Source organism: Notothenia coriiceps, unplaced genomic scaffold (genome assembly GCF_000735185.1).
Source record: "Notothenia coriiceps isolate Sejong01 unplaced genomic scaffold, NC01 NC01_scaffold00023527, whole genome shotgun sequence".
In the NCBI taxonomy this organism is placed as follows: Eukaryota; Metazoa; Chordata; class Actinopteri; order Perciformes; family Nototheniidae; genus Notothenia; species Notothenia coriiceps.
Window position 1 is genome coordinate 38131 of NW_011356228.1, and position 27015 is coordinate 65145.

General features: G+C 39.4%; 2 protein-coding genes and 1 long non-coding RNA gene across 4 annotated transcripts; 1 reads left to right on the plus strand and 2 right to left on the minus strand.

Moving 5' to 3' along the window:
- Positions 1 to 719: 719 nt before the first annotated feature.
- Positions 720 to 2420, minus strand: LOC104954565 (uncharacterized). Its single transcript, XR_799347.1, has 3 exons — positions 2053 to 2420; positions 1324 to 1567; positions 720 to 807 (listed from the first exon to the last, which is right to left on the minus strand). It is a non-coding gene; the product is annotated as an uncharacterized lncRNA (long non-coding RNA).
- On the plus strand, positions 801 to 5617 carry LOC104954564 (transmembrane protein 100-like). Of its 2 annotated transcripts, none has more exons than XM_010781686.1 (2): positions 801 to 933; positions 2437 to 5617. In XM_010781686.1, the coding sequence occupies exon 2, from the start codon at positions 2527 to 2529 to the stop codon at positions 2926 to 2928; it is 402 nt and encodes a 133-aa protein (XP_010779988.1). In that variant the 5' UTR covers positions 801 to 933; positions 2437 to 2526; the 3' UTR covers positions 2929 to 5617. The 2 variants fall into 2 exon arrangements, with proteins under 2 accessions (XP_010779988.1, XP_010779989.1); XM_010781687.1 differs by having other exon boundaries at positions 933 to 1016.
- An 18515-nt stretch (positions 5618 to 24132) lies between these two features.
- Positions 24133 to 25460, minus strand: sox32 (SRY-box transcription factor 32). Its single transcript, XM_010781740.1, has 2 exons — positions 25070 to 25460; positions 24133 to 24800 (listed from the first exon to the last, which is right to left on the minus strand). The coding sequence occupies exons 1-2, from the start codon at positions 25419 to 25421 to the stop codon at positions 24133 to 24135; spliced, it is 1020 nt and encodes a 339-aa protein (XP_010780042.1). The 5' UTR covers positions 25422 to 25460.
- Positions 25461 to 27015: the final 1555 nt, after the last annotated feature.

Here is a 27015-nt window from a genome sequence, read left to right on the forward strand (position 1 = left end):
TTGACTATATAAATGAATGAATGAACTGCTCCATCTATCAGATTTTAATTGATTAATTACATTTTACTCAAAGTAAATTAAATACATGAAATCAAAACAATTTAATCTTTCAATTATTTTTGTTGAAATAAAGAACAGAACAAACCAGGTCCATAGGTCATATGAATTAACTTAGTTAATAGTATGTGGGGAGAAATCCATAATGTAAAAAATCAAACCATCCTAACCAGCTTGACCAGCTTACCAGGCGGGCTTTGCTGGTCAGTCCAGCCAGCCAGCTTGACCAGCAGACACCAGCTTACCTGGCCCGGTTGACCAGCCATACCAAGCTGGCCAACTATACTAACAAACCAGCAAGACCAGCCTGGCCAGCTTGTCCAGCCTGGTAAACCAACTAAACCAGCCTAACACCAGCCTAACACCAGCTAACACCAGCTAAAACCAGCAACCATCTTAAACTGGTCTAAGCGGTTTTTTTCAGCAACACCTATAAAACTACATTTCAGTGATCAATATAAACAGTAAGGGAAATAAACAAATGTTGATTTCAAAATAATTGTATACAAGGGAAATCAATTGCAATCAATGCTCGCTACAAAATTAGATTTATTTTGAAATGAATGACCGGAAGTGGTCTCCCCCTTGCTGCGGTTGGTTTCATGCTGCAGTCATCGATACTTGAAATAGTTGTTCTGAATGGGGATGGCAGTCCGAGCCGCTGCCCTGAACCTGAGGACTTCACGGGGGGACGCCTCTCGTGAATGGGAGTCATATTCCAGCCCGGAAAGAGAAGCTGTTTGCGGTCGACTTCAACACAGAAGAAATCTTTTAATTAGATTAATCTGACTGAATATTTTAAGAGCGGGTTTCCACAGAGGCGACGCTTCCCTGCAGCAGAGGAGCACTTTGCGCAACATGGAAAACGGCTGTGAGGCAAGTAACCTTTCTTCTGTCTGTACTCTGCTTTGTCGAGCTGTGGATTTACTTCATTACAAATAACAAGCTGAAGTTTAAAGGTAAGTTTTCTTATTACCAGGCCCCAAGTCAGTTTACATTGCCGTGGTTGCAGATTATTTTTGCTAAAAAAGTATGTTTTTCTGTACTTAATGACTTTTTTTTCTTATCGCTAATTAGCCTTAACAAACATTTGCCATGCTTATTACACACCTGTCATACATTTTAAAATACGCTATACTGGCTGTAATTTCATTTAATTACGTCTTCTTTCATACTATAACTTGTTTTTTTATTAAACTGTTTCTGCTTCACATCTTGGACCCTTTTCCCCTGATAGTTTTTTCTCGTGTAACATTTCAAACTTACATTTTATGAGTACAAAGGATCAAGTGTGATCAAGAGCATTTCAAACAAAGCCTGATGTTCCTTCACAGATGGTGTTGCTTAGAAAAGCTTTTAAAGTCCTTAAGAGGCAAAACTTTATAGTTGGCTTTAACGATAATAGCTTTACGGTTATTTTATAGAGCAGACATTCTTCTTCTTCTTCTTCTTCTTCTTCTTCTTCTTCTTCTTCTCCTCTTTCTGATACTTGGTAAAGATCTGGCAACCACTATGTTCGAAAGAAAAGTCCAGATTACTTCACAAGTATAGCATTATTTACATTCTAATAAATTAAAAAATGTCAATCAAGTGTCAAAAAAATAATGCAACATTTATTTTATGATTTCCCACATTTAACATCAAAGAGGTTTTTACAATCCTACACAACAAATAAAAGCATCAAACACTCATATTTGAAGAGCTGGAAAGAGCGAATGATTTGCATTTTAGCTTAAAAAATGACTAAACAAAAAAAACTAGATATCTTTATAACCGTGGTAACTTTGTGATTGGAATTCTCTATCTAAATACCCACAATGTTGTTGTTTTTTAAGTTAACTTTACCAAGCTTAAATTCTCAGGTTCTCCATCAAATTCAGCTGACACCTTAGTTTGGGAACGACATGTCAGACTTCTAAACAACCTTATACAATTCTAAAAGAGATATATTTGGCCCTCTTAATAAAAAAAGTAAGCATTTTAAAGATAACATACCTGACACTACCCATTTATTGTCACTGACTCTTGACGCGATGGAGGAAAGAATGAGTGCTTGGGAAATTGCTGGTGATTTCGAAGCTCCTCGCATTTCACGGAGCAGTTTGTAATGCCATATCCTGCGCTCTCCAGGGAATGTCTCAGCTCGTGCAGGGCTGAGTGGTCCTGCGTCATTCATACAACTCCTCTGCCGGGGTCAGGGGGCGGCGGCTGGGATTGTGCAAAGAAGTTACATTAAAGCAGCGTGTGGGGGGGGGTCAGAAAAGTGTTGCTGAATTGTGAAATGTGGTGTCAAAATCTACCAAAAAACAACTATTTCTGGAAAGTCTTTGTCATGTGTTGAACAACAAGTATGACTTTTGCAATTTCCTCCCCACACAGACTGGAACACCCTAGCAAGGAAGGGAGGTAAAGGGGCGACAGCGAAGAAACCATCTGTGGTTGGTTAACAGAGGATTTCTAATTCCTGCAATGCCAGAAGAAGCTAATGAGGACGCCATGAGAACGCCAGCGACCCCAGAGAAGGCCAACAACACAGAGAGTCCCACAGCCACCCAGGTGAACATCCCCCTGGTCAATGAAGTGCAGCTGACCGCAGCCACGGGGGGGGCCGAGCTCTCCTGCTACCGCTGCACCATCCCCTTTGGTGTGGTGGTCCTAATCGCCGGCATCGTGGTCACCGCTGTGGCTTACAGCTTCAACTCGCATGGATCCACCATCTCCTACTTTGGCCTGGTGCTCCTCTCGGCCGGGTTGGTGCTCTTGGCGTCCAGCGTGGTCTGCTGGAAGATGAGACTGGAGAGGAGGAAGAAGGAGAGGCGGCGGGAGAGCCAGACCGCCCTGGTCGCCAACCAGAGGAGTATTTTTACTTGAACTAGAAGTTAGACACCTGGTTTTCTGGGTCTGAAAAGGCCTGGTTTTGAGAATGAGTTAGAGAACCATGGATAAAATACATCAAAAAAGACAAGAACCACAATCACTGAAGACAATATGTTGAGGACGCTTCAACTTACATTTTAATTTCAGGATTGATTTATGCACATATGCTTCCGTCTATTAAGTCGTGGGACCCTGTACGTCCAATTTGATGGTAATAATTCATCTTCTGTTTTCTGGACATGACCAGCTGCATACAGATGTTGGCTAGCCTCTTCCAACCTGTAAAAGCCTTTTTTTACCGCAGACTCTATACGCCCAGACCTTAATGCTTTGAAGACATTGTAAGGGATTTATTGGTCAAACAGATGTCGAGCATCTGGCCAACTGGGAACGCAGCCAAGAGGAATGGATCACAATTAAGATGAATTACCACCGTGTAGAGGAAGTCTCCCATCAATCTGCTGTTGGATGTGGCGGCTTTGATTCTAAAGAGAATGTGTGCTTTGAAAGGCCCAGGAGAAGGAAAGGGAAACTGGAAAATCCAGGACAATGATTCATCCTTCATTTACTTCTCCTCAACTGTTTATGAAGTGTCAGTGTTCATCTCACAAGGATTGTCTGCTATGGAAGTTTATGGTACTCAATGTGAGGATTTTCCTTCAAATCTGCAAATATTTTCTCAGCAAATCGGATTAGATGGCACACGATATTTTACTCAGAGAGAATGTTTAACGTTAAATACGTATTCTCTCAAAGCACTTTGATTTAGGGCTGCAACTTACATTTTTTTTACCTGTCCATACATTTCTCAGTGAATCGTTTGGTCTATAAAATATCGGAAAAAAGGGAAAAATGTTTTCTCAAAGTCCAAGGCAATGTCCTTAAGTGTCGAAAACCCAAAGAAATTCACTTAAATATAATATAATACAGAGAAACATTTACATACATACATTAAATACATTAAAACATACTTTAACGATTATAGGGATATCAAAGTAATTGCCAATTATGTCAATCGGGTAATCTATTATTCAACAAAAACTATTCCAGCTTTACCTTGATTATCTTAATCATTATACTCGGTATTAAACAAAATCTATAAAGTGACACTGAGTAGATTTGGCAAATTGTAGACATCAAAAGGAACATTGTGTATAGTGTTGATTACTTATTGTCCAGTGTACTTCCATACTGTAAGGAAAGTATCAAATGTAGCATATGTTTTTTTGATGTAATCATTTGCATGTATTAACAGGACGTGATGAGGTTTAATAAACTCATTGATACTCAAATATGTCATAGTTTCACAGTTGCGAAGAACGATTTCAATGTTAGCTAGAACCATGCAGATAGATGCTGGCTTATTGGGTCGTGTTTTTGGTTAGTTAAGTATCACGATGTGTTTGCAACAGAGCTTATTTTTTGCAATATATCAAAAGGCAAAGAAAAATTCCCTTTGTTTTTTATCAAGGGACCCATTCTGTCAGCCTACACTAATACGTCATCACTGCACCACTCTTTATCTGTGTTGTTCTGGAGTCGCAGCAAGATTAGCCTAGCTTGCTACGCTAGTTGCTATAGTTCTCCCTTTCTCTTGTCATCTTGCTAAGCTAAACTTAGCTAACTACGTTGTGACTTCAGCTCCGTACATAAACAGAGGTGAAATTGATATCAATGTTATTATTTTTACTCTACAAGAAAGCACATAAGCTCATTTCCCAATATGTTGAACTGTTGACATTTTGATAATGTGACAAGATCTTGCAGTTCCATTCTTGAAGGTAAACTTCACCTCAAAATTCAAGGAAACACTTGGTCAGTGGTGGAATGTAACTAAGTTATCAATTGCTGTACATCATCAGTAGTATTTTGTCATACTTGTACTTTAATTGAGTAGATCCATTTTATGCTATACTTCTTTTTCACTACATTTTGGAGGCTTATATTGTTTTTACTCCATAACATTTATTTACTCCTAGTTACTTTTTACATATAAAAACAAGATATGCTGATATAAGATTCAGTACTGTACTATTGATCTACCCAGTATTTGAAAAATCTCTAAAATTGACAAGATACAATATTGTAATGCTCTTACTGCTTTCTGTACTTTGACTTAAGCAACATTTTTGAAGGATCTGAGTACTTCTTCCACCACTGCACTCGGTGAGAAGTTGATAAATGATAACTTTGAGAAGTGAAGTATTCCTTAAAGAATCACGTTTTTTTGCTATTTTTTTATTTTTTATTAAGATACAGTACCATATATTGAACAGTAGACCAATGGTATAATGATGAAACTGTCTTCAAATAAACGTCTTCAACATTTCTGTACTGAAATGTAACACTATTACTGGCTGACATAAACTGATACTGTTTATGAATCGGTGCTTCTTTCAATGTTTATAGGAAATATGAATCTTGATGAGTTGACATCAGTGTTTGTATTACTAAGAGGTTAAGTGTTGGAGAAGAGATGAATTATTACACAATCAGATCTTTGCTTTCATGGCTGAATAGAAGTAAGTGTGTCTTTCTCTGATGACGTACATGGGTTTGCCTGAGTCTTAACACACATAAACATCTGATTGCTTAAATAATCAAACTGAATATAGCTTTTTTTTATACTTTGAAATGTAATTTCAGTTAAATGAGTTCCCGTAGTTTTCAGAAATGTCATCAGCAGGGGTAATTTAAAGGTTCAGTTTATGATGAAGACAGAAATACGCATCCATTGGACTCCTTTGTTTACTTCCACGACAAAGTGACCTCATTATATAACACTCGCTTAGGCTAGCACTCCAACACATTGTATATGATAGGCTAAGGGGTGGCACATCTTCAAGTGGTTGGACATTCACAACAGAGCCGGCCAGCTAACCAATCAGAGCAGACTGGGCTCTGGTTTCAGACAGAGGGTCAAAAGAGGTGCTGTAGCACAGGCAGTATGAGAAAAACATGTTCTTGAACATTAAAGCATGGAGATATGTCACAGTAAAGATACAAAATACAAATATGAACCTGAAAATGTGTGTATTAGGGCCCCTTTAAAGTAGTAATCCGAAACGCTAGTCAAAACATTGTACTGAACCGTTTTAAGGTTTAAGCTATTTGCTTTCATTACAAATAGTGGAAAGAAATAATCAAAAATACAGCTTTATTTGACTAACTTTGTATCTGTACATTTCTCCTTAATGACCAAAAGTTATCAATAGAAAATGCTTTATTTGCACACTTAAACATAACATTTCAGAGAACTTGCAACACAAAAAACAATTCTCTTAGTGGCAGTAATTGATGAGGGAAGTTTCATGCTGACATTACTCCTCTTGTTTTTTATTTGTTATCAAATTTTCTCCAGAATCAACCTTTAGCAGCAAAACCAAAGCTATAGCTAGACATTTCTAGACTTGAAGTTTTTTGGTTTTCTTATCATTTAGGTGAACTGACCCTTTAACCACATTTCCAGGATGCTTATTATAACACCTTTTAATGCAACCTTAACATAATAGGTTGTGATTGCTCTTTGTATCATTTATTTCCCCAGTTTATACTATTGTCTAATTATAATCATCTTCCCATTTTCTTCAATCTTCTGCAGAAAATTAAAGCTATACATTCTGTGCGGTAAAAGGAAGTTGAACTCTCCGGTTTGACCCCGTTAGGTTTAAAATAGCCTGGACGTGTATTTATAGGCAGCATTTGCGTTGCTATGCGTCCCAGTGACACCAGACACTACAACTAAATGATTTTCTTGCGTCAGAGGAGAGCCGTCAACACACTTTGTCACTTTTGGGAGATCACCACCACACAAGCAATCATCCTGTTTGGCCTGCAGTGTGTGGAGATGCAAGTTAGGATCAGTAACATTTACGGGACACATGACACGCTGAGGGGTCTCCTGCCTGCTTGTCAGGTTAGAGGAAAGCAAAGTGAAGCTGGAAAAAACGGGTGACTTGATATGAAGTTTGACAGGTGCTCTCCACCGGCGTCTTTAGCCTCTTTACACACTGCTGGCACCGCATGCAGGGCTGTGTGCGTCACTTTCTGTGCCTCGCAGGGTTGTCATTCCACTCAGTGCCACGCTGCCTGAGTTAGTTTATCAATAAACAAGGCCATGAAGGGGAACTAGTTACAACACAGCAGAATAAATACTATATTTGAAGCAGTGGGGTAAAGTGACTTAGTGCATTTACTCAAGTACTCTACTTAAAGTGGACCTATCATGCTATATTTGAATAATATATTGTAGGGACATACCTATATAAAACATGTCTGTGAAGTTTTTTTTTCAAAATACCAAACAGATCATGCATTTTAGCCATTCCTCATTTTGCTCTATTTGCTCTTTTCCAGCCCTGTTTTTGCAAGGGCTGATTCTGTGGCAAATGAGCTGCAGCTGACCACAGGGGGGCGAGGCACGAGCGTCATGTTACCATGCTGTTACCATGCCACGGCAACCTCTCATTCCCCTGATAGGTGGAGAGTTGCCCATATAGGCGGAGCACCCCGTTTCTGACGTCAGAACAATTTAAAATCTGTATCAGTCTGTATCAGATCCGTTGCAGCCCCGTTTTTAGAGATTTGGGTATGGAGGAAAAGAGAGAGGGTTGTGTTTTCTGACACTTGGTGGGTTCCCTGTGTCAGAAAACACAACCCTCTCTCTTTTCCTCCATACCCAAATCTCTAAAAACGGGGCTGCAACGGATCTGATACAGACTGATANCGCGGGAGTGTCTGGCGTAGGTGGTGATGTAGATCTGGGTGTCATCGGCGTAACAGTGGAAATCAAGGTTGAGGTTGCGAATAATGTGACCAAGGGGGAAAAGATAGCAGATGAAGAGGAGGGGGCCGAGGACTGAGCCCTGGGGGACCCCCTGTGTGACTGGGGAGAGGGCGGATGTGTGGCCAGAGAGGGAGATGAATTGTTGTCAAGCTTTGTCAAACGAATGTCTACTGAATCCACTAGGGATGCCAGAAACTGACCATGATCAAATTCGAAAATCGGACAGCCCTGACGAATATTAATTGATTATTCGCTGCTCCCCCGAATACATTTTTTTTTTTTTCGATTATGGAGACTGTAACGAATATACGAAAAATCAAATAATCGCTGGCATCCCTAGAATCCACCACAAAATGTGTTGCACACAATGTATATAGCTTTTTATTTTTATTTAACCTTTATTTGTACAGGTAACATCTCATTGAGACACAGGGTCTCATTCTCAAGAGAGACCCGATCAGTGGTAACTAGGGATGCACCGAATATTCGGCCACCGAAAATTATCGGCCGAAAATGGTTAAAAAGGCCCTTTGGCCGAAAATATCACCAAATGTCAGAGAACAGGGTTACGTTGATCATACTCCGCATATTTGTCCGGGTGTTTTGATTTCAAGTGGTGGAGTAATCCCGAAGTGGTGAAAGTCTTTGCAGTTACACCCCCTCGAGAAATGTCAGCTGAACACGTTTTACAAATCGCACAACAACACGTTAGGTTACCAAACTTATAGGTGCATTTGTTGTTGTTGAAGGCCTGGCTGTTACAGTCTTTATTTACACTATTTTGTTGCAGGCCTGCTGGCCTAGATGTTTATGCAGTTTTAAAGCGCCCTGACTTTGTTCTGAATGCACTTTGTTGTAGTTATCCTACAGAGAAAAGAAAATGCACTTGACTTGGATAATAATAGTGATTATTATTTAAGTTTTGCCATAATCATGTATTTTTCCATAATCAGGTAGCTGAACAACATTGGTAAAAAATGTATACATTATATATATTCCTATTAATCATTTTCGGCCTTTCGGCATTTGGTTTTCGGCCAACTGTTTCCTATTTTCGGTATCGGTTTCGGCCAAGAATTTCCCATTCGGTGCACCCCTAGTGGTAACAATACAACACAAAGTTACAGACAGACAGGACACTTAACACAGAGGTAACAATCAAATAAAACATCGTAAACAGTAGTCATTCAAAATGCATGTGGTCAGATATTGCAGGGGCAAACACCCGCAGATGATTCCTCCTTTACCATTATCCAATGGAAAACTCTGTTAATGCCATATAATCTGTAGCTGGTGTCAAATTGGTGAAAATAGCTGGAAATGCATTTAAATTCTGCTCGACTTAATTTCGTTTTTTGCCTTTTCCTTTTAGACTCTTTCGTCAACAGCCAGGAATGGACATTGAGTCGGTCAGTGCCAGAGCTGAAAGTGGTGAGTAACTTTTTATATGTCTAACAGTCTCGCCGAGGTTTCATCTTACTGGGCGATTTAAATGTCAATGGGAAACATGTTCTGTCCTTGTAATACTGGTTTTGCATATTAAAATGAGGGAGCAGTAGAGAGATTGGCTGGACTCCTCCCTGGCATGTACTGGGTGATTTTTAATGAGATGCGTTGGCATGGAGATGGAGGGTGGCTTGCAGAAGGACGGGAAATGAGTGACAGTTTTGGGCTAGACTAGTGACACATTCCGGGTCTGATCCCACCCGCCAGTGAAGCACACACACAGCCGCTGCCAAATGCACAACTAACATCGTCACATGATTTAATTCCTTCCACCCATAACGACTGGCAGGCTTTAGAAAGTGCTCTCTACCAATCTGACAGTTTGAATAATATTTCAGTGTTAGATGAATTAATTGTTGTTGCACCTTGCATAAGAGAAAACTTCAGTGAAATACAAAGGGGGAAATTCACAAGTAGCTCAAAGAACAACTTGCCTTTTTGGCTTCAAACACTTTAAATGCGTCTGTTTTCCTTTTTAAGCTTCTGAGGTGTTCATTGGCAGCTTCCACACAGGGGTTGGTTAAATGGACCTGGGAAGAATGAACAAAATGTCTCCAAATAGCAATCATTCTTTTTTCAAAACATTCAAAGAATCCTGTGAAGGTCATACTTAAAAGAAGGTCTTACAAAGCTTTCATTTTGACATCAAAATCTTTTTCTTCTTGTTCATACCACAGTTATAATGACAGGAAGTGGGGTCAAAACACTTCCTGATGATTAGTTTAAATGATCAAAGGGTGAGAGAGAGCCTTTTAAACATTTGCTACAACAGTGAGCTGTACCAGGGTACTGTAGTTTCATAATGACTACCTAACTGTGGTCAAACCTTATTTCATTTCTATCTTTTGATTATCAAGTCCGCACTTTGCAAAATTCCGAGATCAAATCCGAACATCTACAAAGAGGACTCAAAGTGTTGTACTGGTTACTGCTGATACAGCGTTTGATTTTCACGAGGGCTATATACCAGCAGGTCACAAAGTCAAACAGCAGGAACACTGCTCCAGCGGTACGCTCAAAGTCGATTTTTGTTGACTCATTGCTTTCACTTCACACAGCCTACAACTTTTGCTAACTTAAAGCTTATTCATAGTTTATTCTGCTGGGGTACCATATGGTGTGTGTATATATATATATATATATATATATATATACATATATATATATATATGTCTTTATAGCTTTGTTTTAATAACCAGACTTTTCCTTCAACTCCAGTGTTTACACTCTTTTGTAACTGAGCTCTGATTTTTTTTTATTCCAACTCCACAGGGAGAAAGATATCTAATAATAGAACGTCTTGATTGACTAATGAATCGCCATTAGTAAGCGGGGAAAGGGAAAACCCAGGTTTCCTCTGTGAAATGAGCGGGGAGGTCAGCCACACGGGGGGGGCAGACTCTTTCATCTCTTCACTCTTACTGACCCGACCCGAATCCTCCCCGCCGCTGACCAGCACATTGTCCTGGCCCAGGCTAATCCAGACTCGTGTTTATCATTTTTATGACTTTATCCATCAAGACAGAGGTACGGTGGGCTTCCTGTTCTCCAGGTTCCTTGACAGGACCAGTCGCATTATTAGGGTCAACCTCAGCTCCCATCTCCCAACGCCATTGTTCCTACTGGTGCTAGGAATATTCCCAAACTGATAAGACTCTATTTTGGGCCTTTCTTTTCTTTTTGTCCTTGACACATGTGTATGAGCCTGAAATAACTTTTTGGGTTCTTTTGGGAAAGAAAAAAACACATGATCAAATATAAAAAAATATCAGAACTGCAGCCGAATTATACAGCTTTTGTAACATCAGAGGGTTGGCTTACCCCGAAAACAATTACTTCAGTGCCAAGTATACTTCAGTCCAGCCAACAGATAAACACCAAAGTCTTATTTAGCTGTCAAACCATTTTTGCACTTGCTTTTCCAGGCAAAATAATAAAGAACTTCATTAGTATTAGTGAGAAAACAAATGATAGATTATGTCAAGCGCCATTATTGTTGGCCACCATCCACGGTTGCCACAAATACTACTGCAACTTGAACTGCCTTTGACCCCTCCGCTCTAAGAAGTCCCTCAATTCATCTATTCTGTTTTGCTGCAACCTGATGATGCAGGTTAAAGAGAATACTTCAATTTTGAGGAAACCAAAGCAATATCTAGATTGGAGAATCTGTGTTTGATTCCTTTGTGATGAAAGTAGTTAGTTACTGATCAAACTCTCCAGACCGTTTTTTTGGGAAACGATGAGACAGTGAAGCCTTTGTATATGACAATCAGGGTGTGAATTGATCCCTCAGTCGCTCAAACACTCTGAATCCTTTCATGTGTGGCCTTTGCCTTTTTTGAGGCGCTAAAGCGTAGAACAAAACGCAGACACCCCCGAGGGTGCTAACAGGACGCCATGTAGGCCCTGGGTGACCAATGTCGATCAATAACAGCGTGTGTGATCAGTGGCATCGCACCTAGCAAGAATCTGGATCAATATGGGTAAGCAAGGGAGCTGCAAAGACATAAGATAAGAGTTAAAACTCATCCTTAGCTGTTGTGGAAATAAAACCATAAGACTTAACATGTGACTTTTTTTTTCACAGTGAAATACTGCGTTGTCATATCTGGAGATTACAGAACAAATACTCCAAAACTCATTACTGGAACTTCCTCATAGATGTGTCAACTTCTCCTTTAATGCTCTGCGGTTAATAGCTCCTTAAAAAATGTTTTCACCACATCATCTCTGATTTTTACACTACCTTTTTATGACAAAACACTTTAGTATAATCGCGCAGTCAATGCAAAGTCATTTGGACACCTTTTAGGAGCACTGTAATTCCAGTGAATTAGAAACAACAGTGCTCTGCAGACCCTGTTGTTCTGTATTGTGCTAAAGTGAGAGAAATGGCTGAGGAATGTGTTGTTTTCACACAGCTGTGGTTTTATGGAGGAAATGCACTGTGTGTGTGAGGGCTTCCTCCCTACGTTGTTCCCTTTACACTAATGCTGTATAGAAACAAGCAGCATTAATAGGAAGGACTGAACAACCTTTAATCAGATTCACACATTTTTTCTGTAAAAAAGTTTCTTTGTCGCTCAAGGCTCCTGTCAAACTAATGTCCCATCAAATTAATTAAACACGAGGCAGCTGGATTGGTGTCAAGTTAACGACACTGAAATAAAAAATCGACCCAAGGTGTGAACATTATACTTTCACCTTTTTCTTTTTTTCCCCCTTATAGAGCAAAGTGAGGGCTGATATCATCATGTTCTAAGACGAATCATTAGGACAAAACACGACTTTTTTAACTACAATGTACGCCGTGAGAGCGTTTTATCAATACATTATCTCACATGTCTTGACTATCTTACACTTCAAGGAGTTCCTGTGTTTGACTAAACCTCACAGTGTCTGAGTTCACCTGATGGAGATTATCTCCTCAGTTCATTTACACACAATGGTCGGGAGCATCAATATATACTCACTCCCTACCTCAGGTTGTGCTGCACCAAATCCTCCCCTGCAGCCTCATATAAACAAGGAATGCATTTAAGGTGATTTGCAACGGTTCACTTTCTTAGTTTAATTATAAGTTTAATAACACTGAATCTACAGCTAGCTAAGCTTAGCATAAAGCACAGCTAAAGCTCACCCATTTACATGTTACATATACATATTTATACGTGAGATAAGTTGTTGTCTTACAGTGGGATATACTGGACCACAAACCATTGAGCTAAAAACTTGATGTAATAGGTGAACCCAAACATGACCCAACATTTATGCTAATATGGCTTAATTATTTTGCCATAGGAATTTCCAGCAGTTTTTCTTCTACATAAATTCAGGTTTAAAGAAAGATTTAACAATTGTTTTCTCTCTATCACCATCACAATCAATCCTGATTATCCCTTTATGATGACATGGGAACAGCTCATATCAGGAAGCTCAGGGGAAAGTCCCCCCTGATGTCATTACATGCTGCATCGGGACAAAAGCTTGTCCATTACATGCTGTAGAGTGTAAAACAATGGAGACCCCAGAGGACGCAACCCGCAGCTTATATATGGCATCCAGATATTCTGATCAATGCTCAGGGTGCGCACTTTGAACTTTGCAGTAATTGTTGCGTTCTGTGCAGTGGCAGGTTCGGCGTTTTTTGGCTCGAAACCATCCAAAACATGTGTTATCGCTGCAGGCTGTGGAGCATGGGGCCTTATCAGATGGCCTTGTGGCCTCACAATAACAAAGGCTCTATCATGCCTTAGCAGACCCGTATCTGCCGGCGATGTCATAGAACAACAATAAACACAACATGCAAGTGATGCAAATAATGTTACTCAAGATGCTCCAATAACCAGTTATTAAATCTTAAGTGTCATCTTGAGAAAATATGCCAAAATGACGCTGATTTTAGTAGTAGGAGTAGTGTGATTTAGAATATGCACATTTTCTAAGAATAAATCTAAAGGATGTCAGTTTAAGCATGATTCTGCACCTTTAAACCACAAACTAATTTAAAGCTTTGGCCTCATTCGATCTTATAATCATCTCACCTTGCTTTATTCTAAGGCCCAGATTTACAGAGTAAATCAAAGCAGACAATTTCCTCAGCTCAGAGGAAAACCCCTCAGAGGAGAATGAGTTGATAAAGTCCCAATGTGCCCACGGCTTCCTCTCAGATAAATAAATGCATAAATAAAAACACGCCTGGCCACTTCAGATGTATTGTTCCTCCCTAGGCTGTGAAGTAGAGGATATTGTTTATAATAAATAAGTCCATTAACAGATTTGGCCCAGGTGGGTGACATGGACTCTGTGACATCCCATCACCCCCTGCAGGGACCTTAGACCCCAAAGGGGCCACGATACTTCCATTTAAGGCAGTGATGGCCAAGGAAAAAGGGACTACAGAGGTTAGTGTTGGTTTGACTGTGCTGAGACTGTCTCATGTTTTCTGGAGTGATAAGAGCTGGAGCAGGAAGCTGTGAGAGGGCAGGAAGGAAGAGAGCTTAGGTCTGGAAGGAGAGGGGAGATGAGGGTAAAAGAGAGTTGAGCAGCATAAATAAAATGTAAATAGGTATGCAACAAATGTTTAACACAGCAGCTGCATGTGGTGTTCGATGGTTTCATGTATGCATGCACACATGCTTGCGGGAGGGAGGAGGGCCGAGCTCTGCTGGGAAATGCAGAGGGAACCTGGGGTCTAGGGGGAAGTGAGTGGATGACAACATTTGGTCTGAAAGGCCATGCTAACATACACCTGCTTCCCACAATCAAACAGGCCCACACAATGATGACGATATCTAGAATCAGGCTTTTTTCTGTTGACACCAGACCCAGCAGTGAAACAAGAAGAAAAATATAAATCTGTTGCTTTGCTTAACACCTGCACAATAAAGTTAAGCTTCAAAATCACAGGGTAGTTAAAAGCGAGCTCAAAGGGTTTCCTGAAACTGTGTACAAGCAGGCATTTATTTCATGCTAGCACTGGACATTGATTTAGTTTTTGAGCACTTTGTCATGTTCTCGTTGTCATTTTATTGATTGCTAGTTTATTTTTTAATAAAGAAATGTCTACTCATTTAGCTTGTTCTAGATTCATATTTAATGCAAATTAGCAGTCATAACTATAGTGTCACCATAAACAAGAGGAATCAAAGTTCATATGGATCAAATATCAGGCTGCAAACAGTTGGTTTGAGTTGGAATTCATCCCATGTGAACTCTTTCAGAGATTCACTGGCTCAAGTGGAAATCAGCAGCTCAGTCCCACACCACACTTTCCCCTTTTTAATCAATCTGTTCATCTAAAAAGGATTTCTCTATTTTGAGATTTTAATCCAGTGTCTGAGTTAATCTCTGAAACTCTGGGATTGGAGGAGGGGTTGGACGGGGGCATCAAAGCCACTCAACTCCAGCCTTGCTCTCACAATTACACCCACAACCAATAAATCTAGCTCTCATAATGCCTCTCGGAAAATTAATTTTTTGAAGCCCGGTCATGTAGGTCAGATAGTCGCCGCTTTGGTTGATTTCAGAAGTTTTTCAGTTGGATAAATAACAAGTGAAACAAGTGTAACTGATGGTCAAGCTACTGACAGATAACAGCAGATCAGCAGGAAAAACACTATGGGATTTCACTTTAAGATTAAAACACCGAGGTAAATATGTGCAGTATTCATTGTACTGGATTTAGAGTAAGCAGGGAAATGCAGCTTATTGGATACAACTAAATAACAGTTCTGTTTTATGTCTTACAGATAGATGATGAGTCAATACAACAGAGAGAGCCCTCCACTGGAACTCTAAAGCATTACACACAAACCTATAGCCTTACTGCTTTTCCAATTGCTCCTAATAGTACATAGTCATTCGATATTTGCAGCTCTGTCTCAATATCACCCATTTTAACATTTAGATTGTAAACTATTAAAGAGTTCAGAAAAAAACACGATCTGCTTAAAACTGTGAGAATATTCTGATCATGTTAGTGCCAAAATCATGTAAATTAAACTTTAAGAAGTCCATTTAAAGATTTGTAGAGGAGATGGGTCTAAATGACAATTCCTATAAGAAATATAAGATTGAATTATGCCTATAGTATTGAGACTGGCATTACAAAATAATTTGATACAATTTCGAAATGGCAGCAACCTTATCTGGTATGTCATCAACTTGTAAAACTCTCACCATGTTAAATGAAGTGAAGTAGTAAATCTGTTCTTTGCAATTCAAAATTAGAATATATCTGTGGTGGGAAATCATGTTTTTAAACTTTTTTACATGGGTTGAGTTTAAAATGGACCGAGGGCAGAGCCAGTGAGTCTGGCCTCTACTTGCCCTCTGAGGTCTTTATTAGAGTCTACTTACTGTTAAAGCTGCTATCAGCTATTGGGGGGGGGGGGTGGGGGGGCTGCCCTGGCTGCCACTAAGCAGTAAATAAATATGAGCCTATTGTATTCTTGTAGCCTTACTGTCCTTGCTCTTCCATGCTGAGTAAACGCTCACATACAATGGGAGGCCGGACTGCCTTGTCATTCCTGATCCCCGCAGATTGCTCCTGCAGGTCTTTTGCTTGGGAAAGTGGCAGCAGAGGAAGGAGGAAGCAATGAAAAGAAAAGGGATCTGAGAGAATGTTTGCATCCCATAAATAAGGTTGATCTAATGGTTAATTTGATCAAAAATAATGAACGTTATCTTGTTGATCGCAGAGGTGAAAAACAGCAAATTGCATTCACTTGAGTTTAGATTTGAGGTGCTGGCACTTTATTTCAATGTTCTTATACTTCCTGCTTCTATTACACTATAATTCATCAAATAGTGTGTCACATTGTATTTAAGTGAAAAACACAATATAGTTAAATCATACACTCAGGGCTTTCGCCTTGTGACATGTGTATTATATGGATGGCATACTGTAGCTGTGTTGCTATGTAATGGACATTAAAACAAATGTCTTATTGCTACTGTTATGTAATTCTTTTTGCATTATTATTGAGCCATAGAAGCTGCTCTGTAGCAAAGGTTGTATTGTCTTGTTTGCAATACTCAATATTTTGAAAGTAGGAGTCTTGCTTGAAATAGAGTATTTTTACAAGCTGTATTTTTCCTCCACCATTTGTTAATTACGTATGTGATGCAGAGTTTGTTATTTGTGTTCCAACTGGAAAGATAAAAGCAAGAAATTGAAAGTTGTGGAGGTCTCTGGCCACCTCAGGCTGCCTGGTGGAGCTTCCTCTCCAGTTCCTCCACAGGAAGAGTGCTGACAGGGCTGCATGGACTCACAGAGTTCCTTGCATGGAAGCAGAAGTGAGGCCTTGAGTGAGGAGGGGTGCGTAGCGTTGCCCCCATGGGACAACATGATTCAGGCCTGCGAGCCAAGGCGTGAGGCTGCCAATACCAGGCACAGTGCTGCCGTCCTGTAATCACCGATGACATACATGAAGTAGTTTTCCAGATCGTTTTTCCTGTCCTTCCAGCTGCGAGTGGGGCAAACAGCACAGGAAGAATAACACAAGTCGCAGCCAGGCTCAGGGAATGTGGCCTTAACAAACACAGCACAAGTATAAAAAGTTAAAAGGCACACTGCTCTCCTCCTGAGAGCCTCTGAGGGAGGGAAGTGAGGCTACGTCCTGAGAGAAGGTCCAACCTTCCTCAACACCCACACAGACTCAACAATAACCTGCCAATCAAACCAAACAGTGTTTACTCTGCGTTACCTGCCAGGGCCTCAAATCACTTTTCTAACATATATATTTTGATTCTGATTTATCTTTATTGATCTCAGTAGCTTCTGTTGTTAAATAAGCTTTTTCCTGCTAATCTTAATATCTGCAAGGACATGTTTAGTAAGGAACCTGTGTATTGTAGACTTTGCAATTATTCCCATTTAAAGTTAAAGTGAAAAGTATGTTATTTTCTCCTTTCCACTCCAATCCCTCTCCTGACCCTCACCTAAATCGTGTGACCCTTGTTATCTGCTTGTAAAGACAAGATGTTAAATTCAGGCTTTTTCCCACTGTAAACACCTTATCAGAGCATTATAACCAAAGTGATTTTACAGCAGCAGCTTAGCACACAATGTGTTGCCTTCAGGTGCTACCAGCTTGCTTGCATGCACACAGTGCGCTACCTGCTGAGGGGCATGGTGAGCTGTTAGGATTTGACCCTGCTATGTCAATCAGCAGAGGTGTTAAAGACGCCACGTCTTTAACACCTAACTAACAGGTGCCCCCTGACAAGGCTCTAACTTCACTACAGTGCCACTGGTGTATTGCAAATGAGCATTGTTAGCCTATGCGCAAATTACATAGAGATTTTAATTAGCTGCTGCATAACAGTGCATACCTGCCAACCCTACCGATTTGGGCGGTAGTCTACCGCTTTTGACATGTTTTAATGTTTGTAGGCCTACCGACTTAGCTGGCTTTCCCTACCGATTTTCAATCTTCCCAAACTATAGCAAATAAAAATGACACTCCATAGACACTGGACTCGACTTTTGGCGGACACCGTTTGCAGTGTGTCTGTGATCGCATCATACAAACAGTCCTCTGTGTTTCTGAAAGAGAAACAACGTGCAGACCGGGGGTAACGCTGCGGGAAAGGCACTGGAGGCAGCGTTACCCCCGACGAGGCATTTGAGTCCTGCAGGATTTCCCCGTTAATATCAGTGTCTGGAAAACACATGTTGGCGACTGAAAGACATCCAGTATTTGGTCTTTTCCGGAAGCATCCTACAGTGTCAACTGAAAGAGGACCACAAACACACACAAAATATAATACAATTTTGAGATTTGGGGATATTTATCTCCCATTCTTTCACTTTTTCTGACATTTTCAACACCAAACATGTTGTTAATATCTCTGTTTAGTGAACTACAGCAATCTGAAAGCCTGTACATTATTTATATCACACTTTATCAGTAAAAAAATGCAGAAAATGACTTTTTTAATGCAGTATTTTCTGATATATCGCGCAACACAAAGATATTTCGCTCTGTGCAAACCTTTGACTCTAATATGTCAACAACATGAAACAAGAATATGAACCTGGCTTTATCCAATGTTCACACAAGAGTTCTATCCTACATCCTACACTGTCTCAACTGAAAGAGGACCAGAAACACATTAAAAATATAATAAAATGTGGAGACTTTGGTATATTTATCTCCCATTCTTTTACTTTTCGGGCATTTTACAGACCAGACATGTCGTTGATGTCACTGTTTACCAAACTACCACTTTTTCTGAAAAATGCATAAAATTATGCAATATATGTTAAATACATGGTTTATACATGTAATTACTGGGGTTCCATTTCTACTGATTACCTAGTTTGGGCGTGCACATTTGCCGCGTGCAAACCATAGCAAACCTACCTCTTTTGGATTTGGAAAGGTTGGCATGTATGTAACATAATATGTTTTTTTTGGTCGAATGATAACCATGTTCTTTACCTCTAAGCAGTCTCATTCAGCAGACGCAAACACCAACAGATATAAATGCAGAAATATACTTTGTATGATATTTTTACAACATGAAAAACCCTGTGAACAAAATTTCCTTCAGCTAATGGGGCTAACGTTAACTTAATTAGCTAGCAATGGAAAATCTACTCGCGACTTCTTAATTCAGCCGGTAAATTGAAAAGTCACCAATAAATATGTGAAGCAGTTGTGTTAACATCTACTTGAAGGATCCATTTTATTTTTATTTATGTGTGTTTTGCTAGAAACTCTGAGAGACCAACAATAGCTAAGCTAAATGTCAGCTAACAAAGAGTAAATTAATGGAAGGAAATATAATTGTTTATTTCCTGTTTACTTTAATACTGTGTCATTCCAGCAAAAGGATCGGTAGCATCAAGTTATGGTAATTAAAACCTACAAAGGAAATGTACTTTGACGTAATATCCAAATATGAACACATCAGGTCGATATGTTTGTCTCTGTATCTGGAATGATCATTAGTCAGTATCCAAAAACTATTACACACACACACACACACACACACACACACACACACACACACACACACACACACACACACACACACACACACACACACACACACACACACACAATACACAATACAGGAAGTCTCAAAAAGCATCAGGCAATTTTTCCTCACAGTTGCATTTTAAAAAGCAACTACAAATATAATAAATATATAGCAGCACTTACAATATTAAACAGCTGCAATATTTAAAATGAGCAAATATATCTTCACACACACACACACACACACACACACACACACACACACACACACACACACACACACACACACACACACACACACACTGCAGATAAACTCATAGACATACTCGCAGACTGAGTCATAAAGCACCAGAGGACACTGAGGAAGAAGGTGTGACGTTATTTCCACACACAAATTATCTGGTAGGAATGACTCTGAACAACAGGCTACATTTTATTCCAATGAAGGTATTTGATGTTAAAATACCTGCATTTTTTACAACTAAAATAATAAATGTGCAGTATTAACAAACATTAAAAACAGCCCAGACACAAACAAACACTTCCAGCCATGTTTGAGGATTGTGTTTGTGTACATCATCCCCTGAGTGTTTGTTGACAGGCGTTAGCGTCTTTGCTGAGAGACTCTGATAGAGTATTGTATCTGCCCAGCAGGTCACAGGGACACACCCAACTGCTCCATTCTCTTCAGTGTGTCTGTCGGACGCTGTTACAGTAATCATCTGTCTGCCTGCCGGCCACTGTCTGTCTGTATCTACACTGGCTAAGGTTATAATAACTACGAATAAGACGTTTTTTTTCTCTGTTCAAATTAGAATGATACATTGTCCTTCTTATTTGGGGATTTATTTTTTACATATATAAAATAAATAGATGTATTATTAATGAAAAGGTTAGTTTACCCACATTTATTTCTAGCCATGCAGTTGGTTTGGTTTGATGTGGACTGGTTTTAATATACTTCTTGCTCCATTATAATACAATGGAGACAAGTGCTCTTTCTCTTCATTGTGCACACTGTTGTTGGAATGTAACTATTACAAATACTTTTTCATGTCCCTGTACTTGCATTCATTACACTTGACATTTTTGCAAAAAATATGACACTTTTTACTGAACTGTTTGAGAATTCTTGAGAGGTAAGAGGACGTTGTGTTTTTCAATCCTTTGAATTTTTTTTCTGAGCTACAGTCTGCACATGTCTGGATCCTATCTAAAATCCCACAAGATGCAAAGCTGTGAGACATAAAGGTGAATGGCTACTGATACTCCAATGGCCTGATGAGGTTATAGTAATCTGATAGGCCCAATTAGGGCTTGATTAGAGGTTGAGCAGACTGACGTAATGAAGTGACCAGACATGTTTAATTCAAGCAGAAATTCCTGTTTGTATGAGCCCATGGGCATGCCTAAATGTTTATTTTATGGACAAATCATTTTCCAGTTCCAAATAAATAAAACCTTCTCTTTACTTCATTCTTCTTTAGGAAAATAAACGGTCAAGCATCTCACTTCAGGGCTCATCCTGTTTCAGTTTCCTCAGAAATCCCTGTTGAATAATATTCGGATGAGCATTATCTGCACAGAAGCTCAGAATTCACCCAAAGGAAACACTTGACGACCTTTGAGCAGGAGGTAAGACAAGAACAAACTAATTATGGCTCAGAAACTCTCAAAAATGTGAACTCAAATCTATTCTAGGTTTAATATAAACTCCAGCTATTTGGCTTGTCAATATTGGACACACATTCTTGGCATATTTACATTTTTAATCTCTAACAAAGAAAGTATTTTATGGTTGAGGAATCTGTATTGCAGCATGTTTGACATGTTGAAGTTACTTACATTCTTCAGCAGTGATAAGCTCAAACATGGCCTATGTGTCCATTTCTGGAATACTGACAAAAATAACCTTCCATGGAGATTACATAAGTTATTCGGATGCAAAAATGCAAACAAAAAATCAATTTTACATTTGCAAGACATGTATTTATAGAAACTACATTTCTGCATCTTATTTACTTAAAATAACTGGGGACTGTCTTGAGAGTATAGGTGTTTTTTTGTTAATAACAATATGTATAGTTAAAAAATGGTCTATAAATGTTAGCAATGCAGGATGGTAATCTCTCAAAATAATGTATTTCAAAGGTTTTAAAACCAGCTAACTAAATCAGGACACAACACAAATTCACTCTCAAAGAGGAGACATTCCCCATTTTTTATCCAGTTCAACCTCTTCCAACTTTACTCTCAGTTGTTTTATAAGATTTAACAGACCAGAAGCCTGTTAAAACCCAGCTTTGTAAATATTTGAATGAGATATCTGATTTGTCCAGCTGCTATTCTCATCTCTGTTTATTGTTGATGATATTTTCACCTGAAACACTGATATCGTTCCGTTGTTTTTCCTTCAGGAAGTTCCTGCAACTGGTCATTAATTGTTGCTAAGGGGCCGACGTTTGAGAAAAACAACCAATGCTCTCAGCTCCAGATGCTCAAAGGAGGGAAAACAAGGTCTGAAAGCACATAAAACATACACAAAACATGTGTATTTATATGTTTTTAATCGCAGCACATTTCTGCATTTCGCATTGCAGAATGTTTTGTAATATTGTCATGGGAATTGAACCAACGTCAGACTTTTTCCGTTTATTCAGGTGGCGTTGGATTGCTGCAGGTTTTCACTTTCCTAATCAGCGCCTCTGTTCTCTCCTCCAAGTAAGGCCATCCTTCCTTCAGCCTTCCATTTCCTCATCACCTCCAGATTTCATTTCCATCACTGACTCATTTCCGAATATCTGCTGCCAGCTGTCTTCTCAACTGTATGGTGGAATATGTTTTAAGTTGGGATATCTTGGTGATAAATTAGTTGCAACTCAAATCGACAGTGCTATCTAGGGCACAGTTGGAGTGAGACCAAAAAAATCCCAGGGTGCACTGATGTGTTCACATGACTTTTTTTCAAAGACGTTTACATCAAGAAAAATACTTTTTGCATTCTGGATTTTTGATATATAGTTTCAAAGGTACTACCAATACTAATTTAGGGTAATATATTTTCATGATGGCTTTATAATTATTAATAAATACATAATCAACAATAGTTAAAAACGCCATTGATGGCATAAGTTATAATATTGGTGTATATATATCTTAATGTTGTCAAAAAAGTCAGGGTGCAACGCTTTCCTACTTTCAAAGGCTATAGTATTATAATTGTACACATGCTATATATTGCCATAGAATAAATAGATTTCTGATTATAAATAGTTGTCCACGCATTTACACAAATGTTATTCTTAAGTAACTAAAATCAGTCATTTTTATATGTCATACATACACATGCATACACTATTGTTTCATTAAGATGTATTGTTTCATGCAATTTCTGCTAGATTATGTCCAGATTGAAATGTATTGAAAATGCAGAGGAGACATCAGGTGACATGTTTTTATATCAATCATATTTATATAATTGGGCTTTAAGTTTTGTTCTTATCTATTAGAAGAGATGTGTAAATGAAATTAATTATTGGAGACAAATGTGCAGATTTGAAATGGAAATGGACATCTTGACTGACGGGTCTAGGAAGGGCCCCAAATAACCCAAATAACCCCAAACTCATATCTGTCCAGGACTGAGTTCAACCTCGAGGCTCTGACACAGAAAACACAGGACAGGGAAATAAACATTTTCCCAAATGAGTAAACATTTGGCAGCCAAAGTCGAACAAGTTTGGAGATATGGCGATTTTAGGGCATATTTTTAGAGCCTTTGTGAAATGTTTTAAAATGAAACAGGAAGTTGGGAAGTTTATGCCCCTGGCACCCACCCTGCTTCCCTCTCTGAGCCAAGAAAGACATGGAGGGATAAGAGAGGGTCAGCGGGTGGGCTTCAGTATAAGGGACACTAGTATAACTGCAACATTGTTTAATGAGTTATTTAAAATAATTTGAAGTCATATGTTTTACAGCTGTATGTATTCCCTGTTTCTTTTTCACTTTGGTTCCTCTACCCAGGTGTGCCGCATGTGATAAACACTCTAGGATGAGACAAGTACACACTTAATATTAAGATTTTGGTATCAGTTAACTTTCAGCTCCCTTTTGTAGCATTTATAGGCAGTTTTACACAATTTTTAGATGGTTTACAACCCACTATGATAATGTGGAGATTCAAGCAGTTATATTATTTAAAATTGTGTCAGTCTGTTTATCCACCAGTCATTTTCAAGATATAATAAGGACATGAACAGAAGTTGAATTAATTATTTATTGTACAATATAATTACATCAGAAGACAGTACAGAAGACATTCAACTTGTCATACACACAATATAAAGTTCCAGCAGTCTTTATCAAACTATACAGTGACATACTTTAAATAAATACACATTGTTTGTAGTTTTATGCGAGTGAGCGTCCCTCTTGGTGGCTGTTCTGCTGAATGTAGCAGCTGGGATCCACTGACTCCGGCCTGTGAGGGTTTGGACCCATGTACTGTTCGAACTCGCTGCGGTCCAGATCGTACAGCATGTCCAGCTGAACCTGCTCCAGCAGGTAGAACTCTAGGGAGGGCCCCACAGACAACAGGCCCCCGTAAACCCTGCTGGACTCCCCCTGATCCACATGTGGAGCTGCAGCGCTGGAGAAACCATACTGCATGTGCTGACCACCGAAATACAGCTGAGGTTCTGCAGGGTACGCAGGAGGGTTTGGGTACGCCCCAGACTTATTTTGGAAAACGTCTGCTGCCACTCCTGTGTCTGGATAAGAGTTTGAGTAACTGTTTCTCAAAGGGACCAAGTTAGCTTGGGAGCTTAGGAAAGCTGGTGAGTATTGCTCCTGGTTCTGGAGGAGGTAGGTGAGGTTGTAGGACCCGGGGAAGCCTGAGCCGCAGAGCAGGGAGTGAGGAAGCTCCACACCCTGGGCTTTGGAGCTCTTCTTCGGCTGCCTCCTCCTGCGGGGCCGGTACTTGTAGTTTGGATAGTCGACGGTGTGCTGGACTCTCAGACGCTCCGCTTCCTGCATGTATGGACGCTTCTCCACCAGAGGCATGGCCTTCCAAGTTTTTCCTGCAAGAACACAACGGGGTCAATGATCTGTATACTCATTGGTTTAGCAAAATGAACATATGAGCCAACATTTTATGCAACTGAGGTCTTTGTAGACCCATTCAAAGCAAGATTAAAATGGTTTTCATAATATGAGAGATGCTATAGGCCAAATAACAAAACAAAAATATAATGTTTTTAAGAGGAAACACTTGTTCTCCAAGAGTCTATTAACTAAAGCAACATTTTTGGTTTCCAATACATTTCACGTTGTTTATTCAAATTCTTACCGAGTATTTTGCTCAGATCCGTGTTTTCCAGGTCTGGGTTGAGCTGTGCCAGCCGCCTGCGCTCCTCTTTGGTCCAGATGATGAAGGCGTTCAGGGGCCTTCTGACTCTCTGCTGCGTTGACAAAGACTTGACCTCGGGGCTGGCGCAGCTGGAGTCCGAGTTCACTGACAGCGGGCTGGAGGGCCCGGAGCTCGGGAAGCGCTCCTCGATCATCAGCTCCCCGTCCACGGAGCACAAGTCCTCGCTCTTGAACATGTCACGGTTTGCGCAAAGTTGGAAAGCAGCGGGGTCGTGGCTGAAATGCATGTTGATTCTACGGATGGTGATGATGTTTTGGCTCTCCGCTGTCATACTCCTGGTGATGCAGAGGGGACCGATTTATGTGGACGCTCCACCAATAGCAGGCCAGGAGGAGTGGATTTAAGGTGTGAATTTCAGGTGTTTTCTCGGGACGGTGATAGGCCCATCTGACGCCCCAATCAACGATAGCACGAAACTTCAGATGGAGAAGAGACGCGAGTCTTTTATAAAACCCAAATGGGCTTTTAATATAACCAAATAACATGTAACGCACATTTAAAGCTTAAAAGACCATGAACTATTTACATTTATCCATGAAGTCTCGATTCCAAAATAAGAGAAAAACGTGTTTTCCTCTTAAACACAATAACATTGTCTATATAGTAAATGATGAAAGTCAAAGTAGGACTGAGTTTGTTTAGTCCTATAATCACCAACATATTTGACTGCTCCTCTATAGTTGTGCGTAAATAAAAGAGTTCTTGACATTTAGGACAAAAGTCTAAGAAATGTTCCTTGATTCACTTAAACCCATATTAGGGAAATCCAATGACACCTTTGGCTATCAGAGAGAAATGGAATCTAATCAATAGGTCATGAAAGGCAGCAGGGATAGGTGAACATCAAAGTGTCCAGGAGGCATGGCTGGTTACTAATTACATTGTGGCTCTCGGCCCTTATCGGCCATCCACTGTCTCTCTATCAAAGTACATTTTACAGGACAGAAACAAACATGATCAATGCGTGTTTATTGCACGATTACCGCGCACAAATATTTGCCTGATACAAAAACTGATAGATCAGGTGTGCACAGGGGCGTGATGAGCTCACATTCAGGACTTCAAAAAAAATACCTGCATGCAAAAATAAAGTTCCACGAAATAGGCTGACTGAAGCTTGGGGGTTATAAACAAAGAGTATTGAAAACAGTGAACACTCCATTCAGACTCACAGAAACTGAAGCAGCGTTTCTATTTCAGTCCAGCATTTATTTTTGACAGATTTTTGCAGATGTGTTATTTCAAAAATAACACAGCTGAAAATTACATTTTGAAAGTAACATCAACAAGTTAAATCCTCATAACAATATTATTTAAATATCATACGAAATAAAAGTGAAATAGACCATCAGTCACTCTTGAGTATACATACTGAATTATTTATATTATTGGAATGCTATAATATATACATTTCTACACATATTACGAGGGAAATTAAAAAAACATTTATTTAATATTAGAATAAACTAATTATCTTTCAGCACGTTGTTAATGGACAAATAAAGGTTTTGTTTCTTGTGACACAAAGCACAAGCCATGCAAAAATCTAAGGAAATATTGCAAGTCCTTGACTTTTAAAAATACCAAAAATGTACAAATACACTTACATTATTGCGGAAAAAGCACATAGAAAATGATGGTAGCCATAGACTACAATCCATAAAACTGTAAAAAATAAATAATATTAATGCGTGTATCCACCATTAATGATGTCTCTAGAAACTCTTAAGGTGAATTTGATCCCACTTTATTATAATAGGGTGCCATTACAGGTGCTCGCTTATTATGGTTTCAATTAATATGTGTCACTGGCAACTAACATTAACCAGACAATAGACACCATAATGGTGACAGCGGCGACGTTA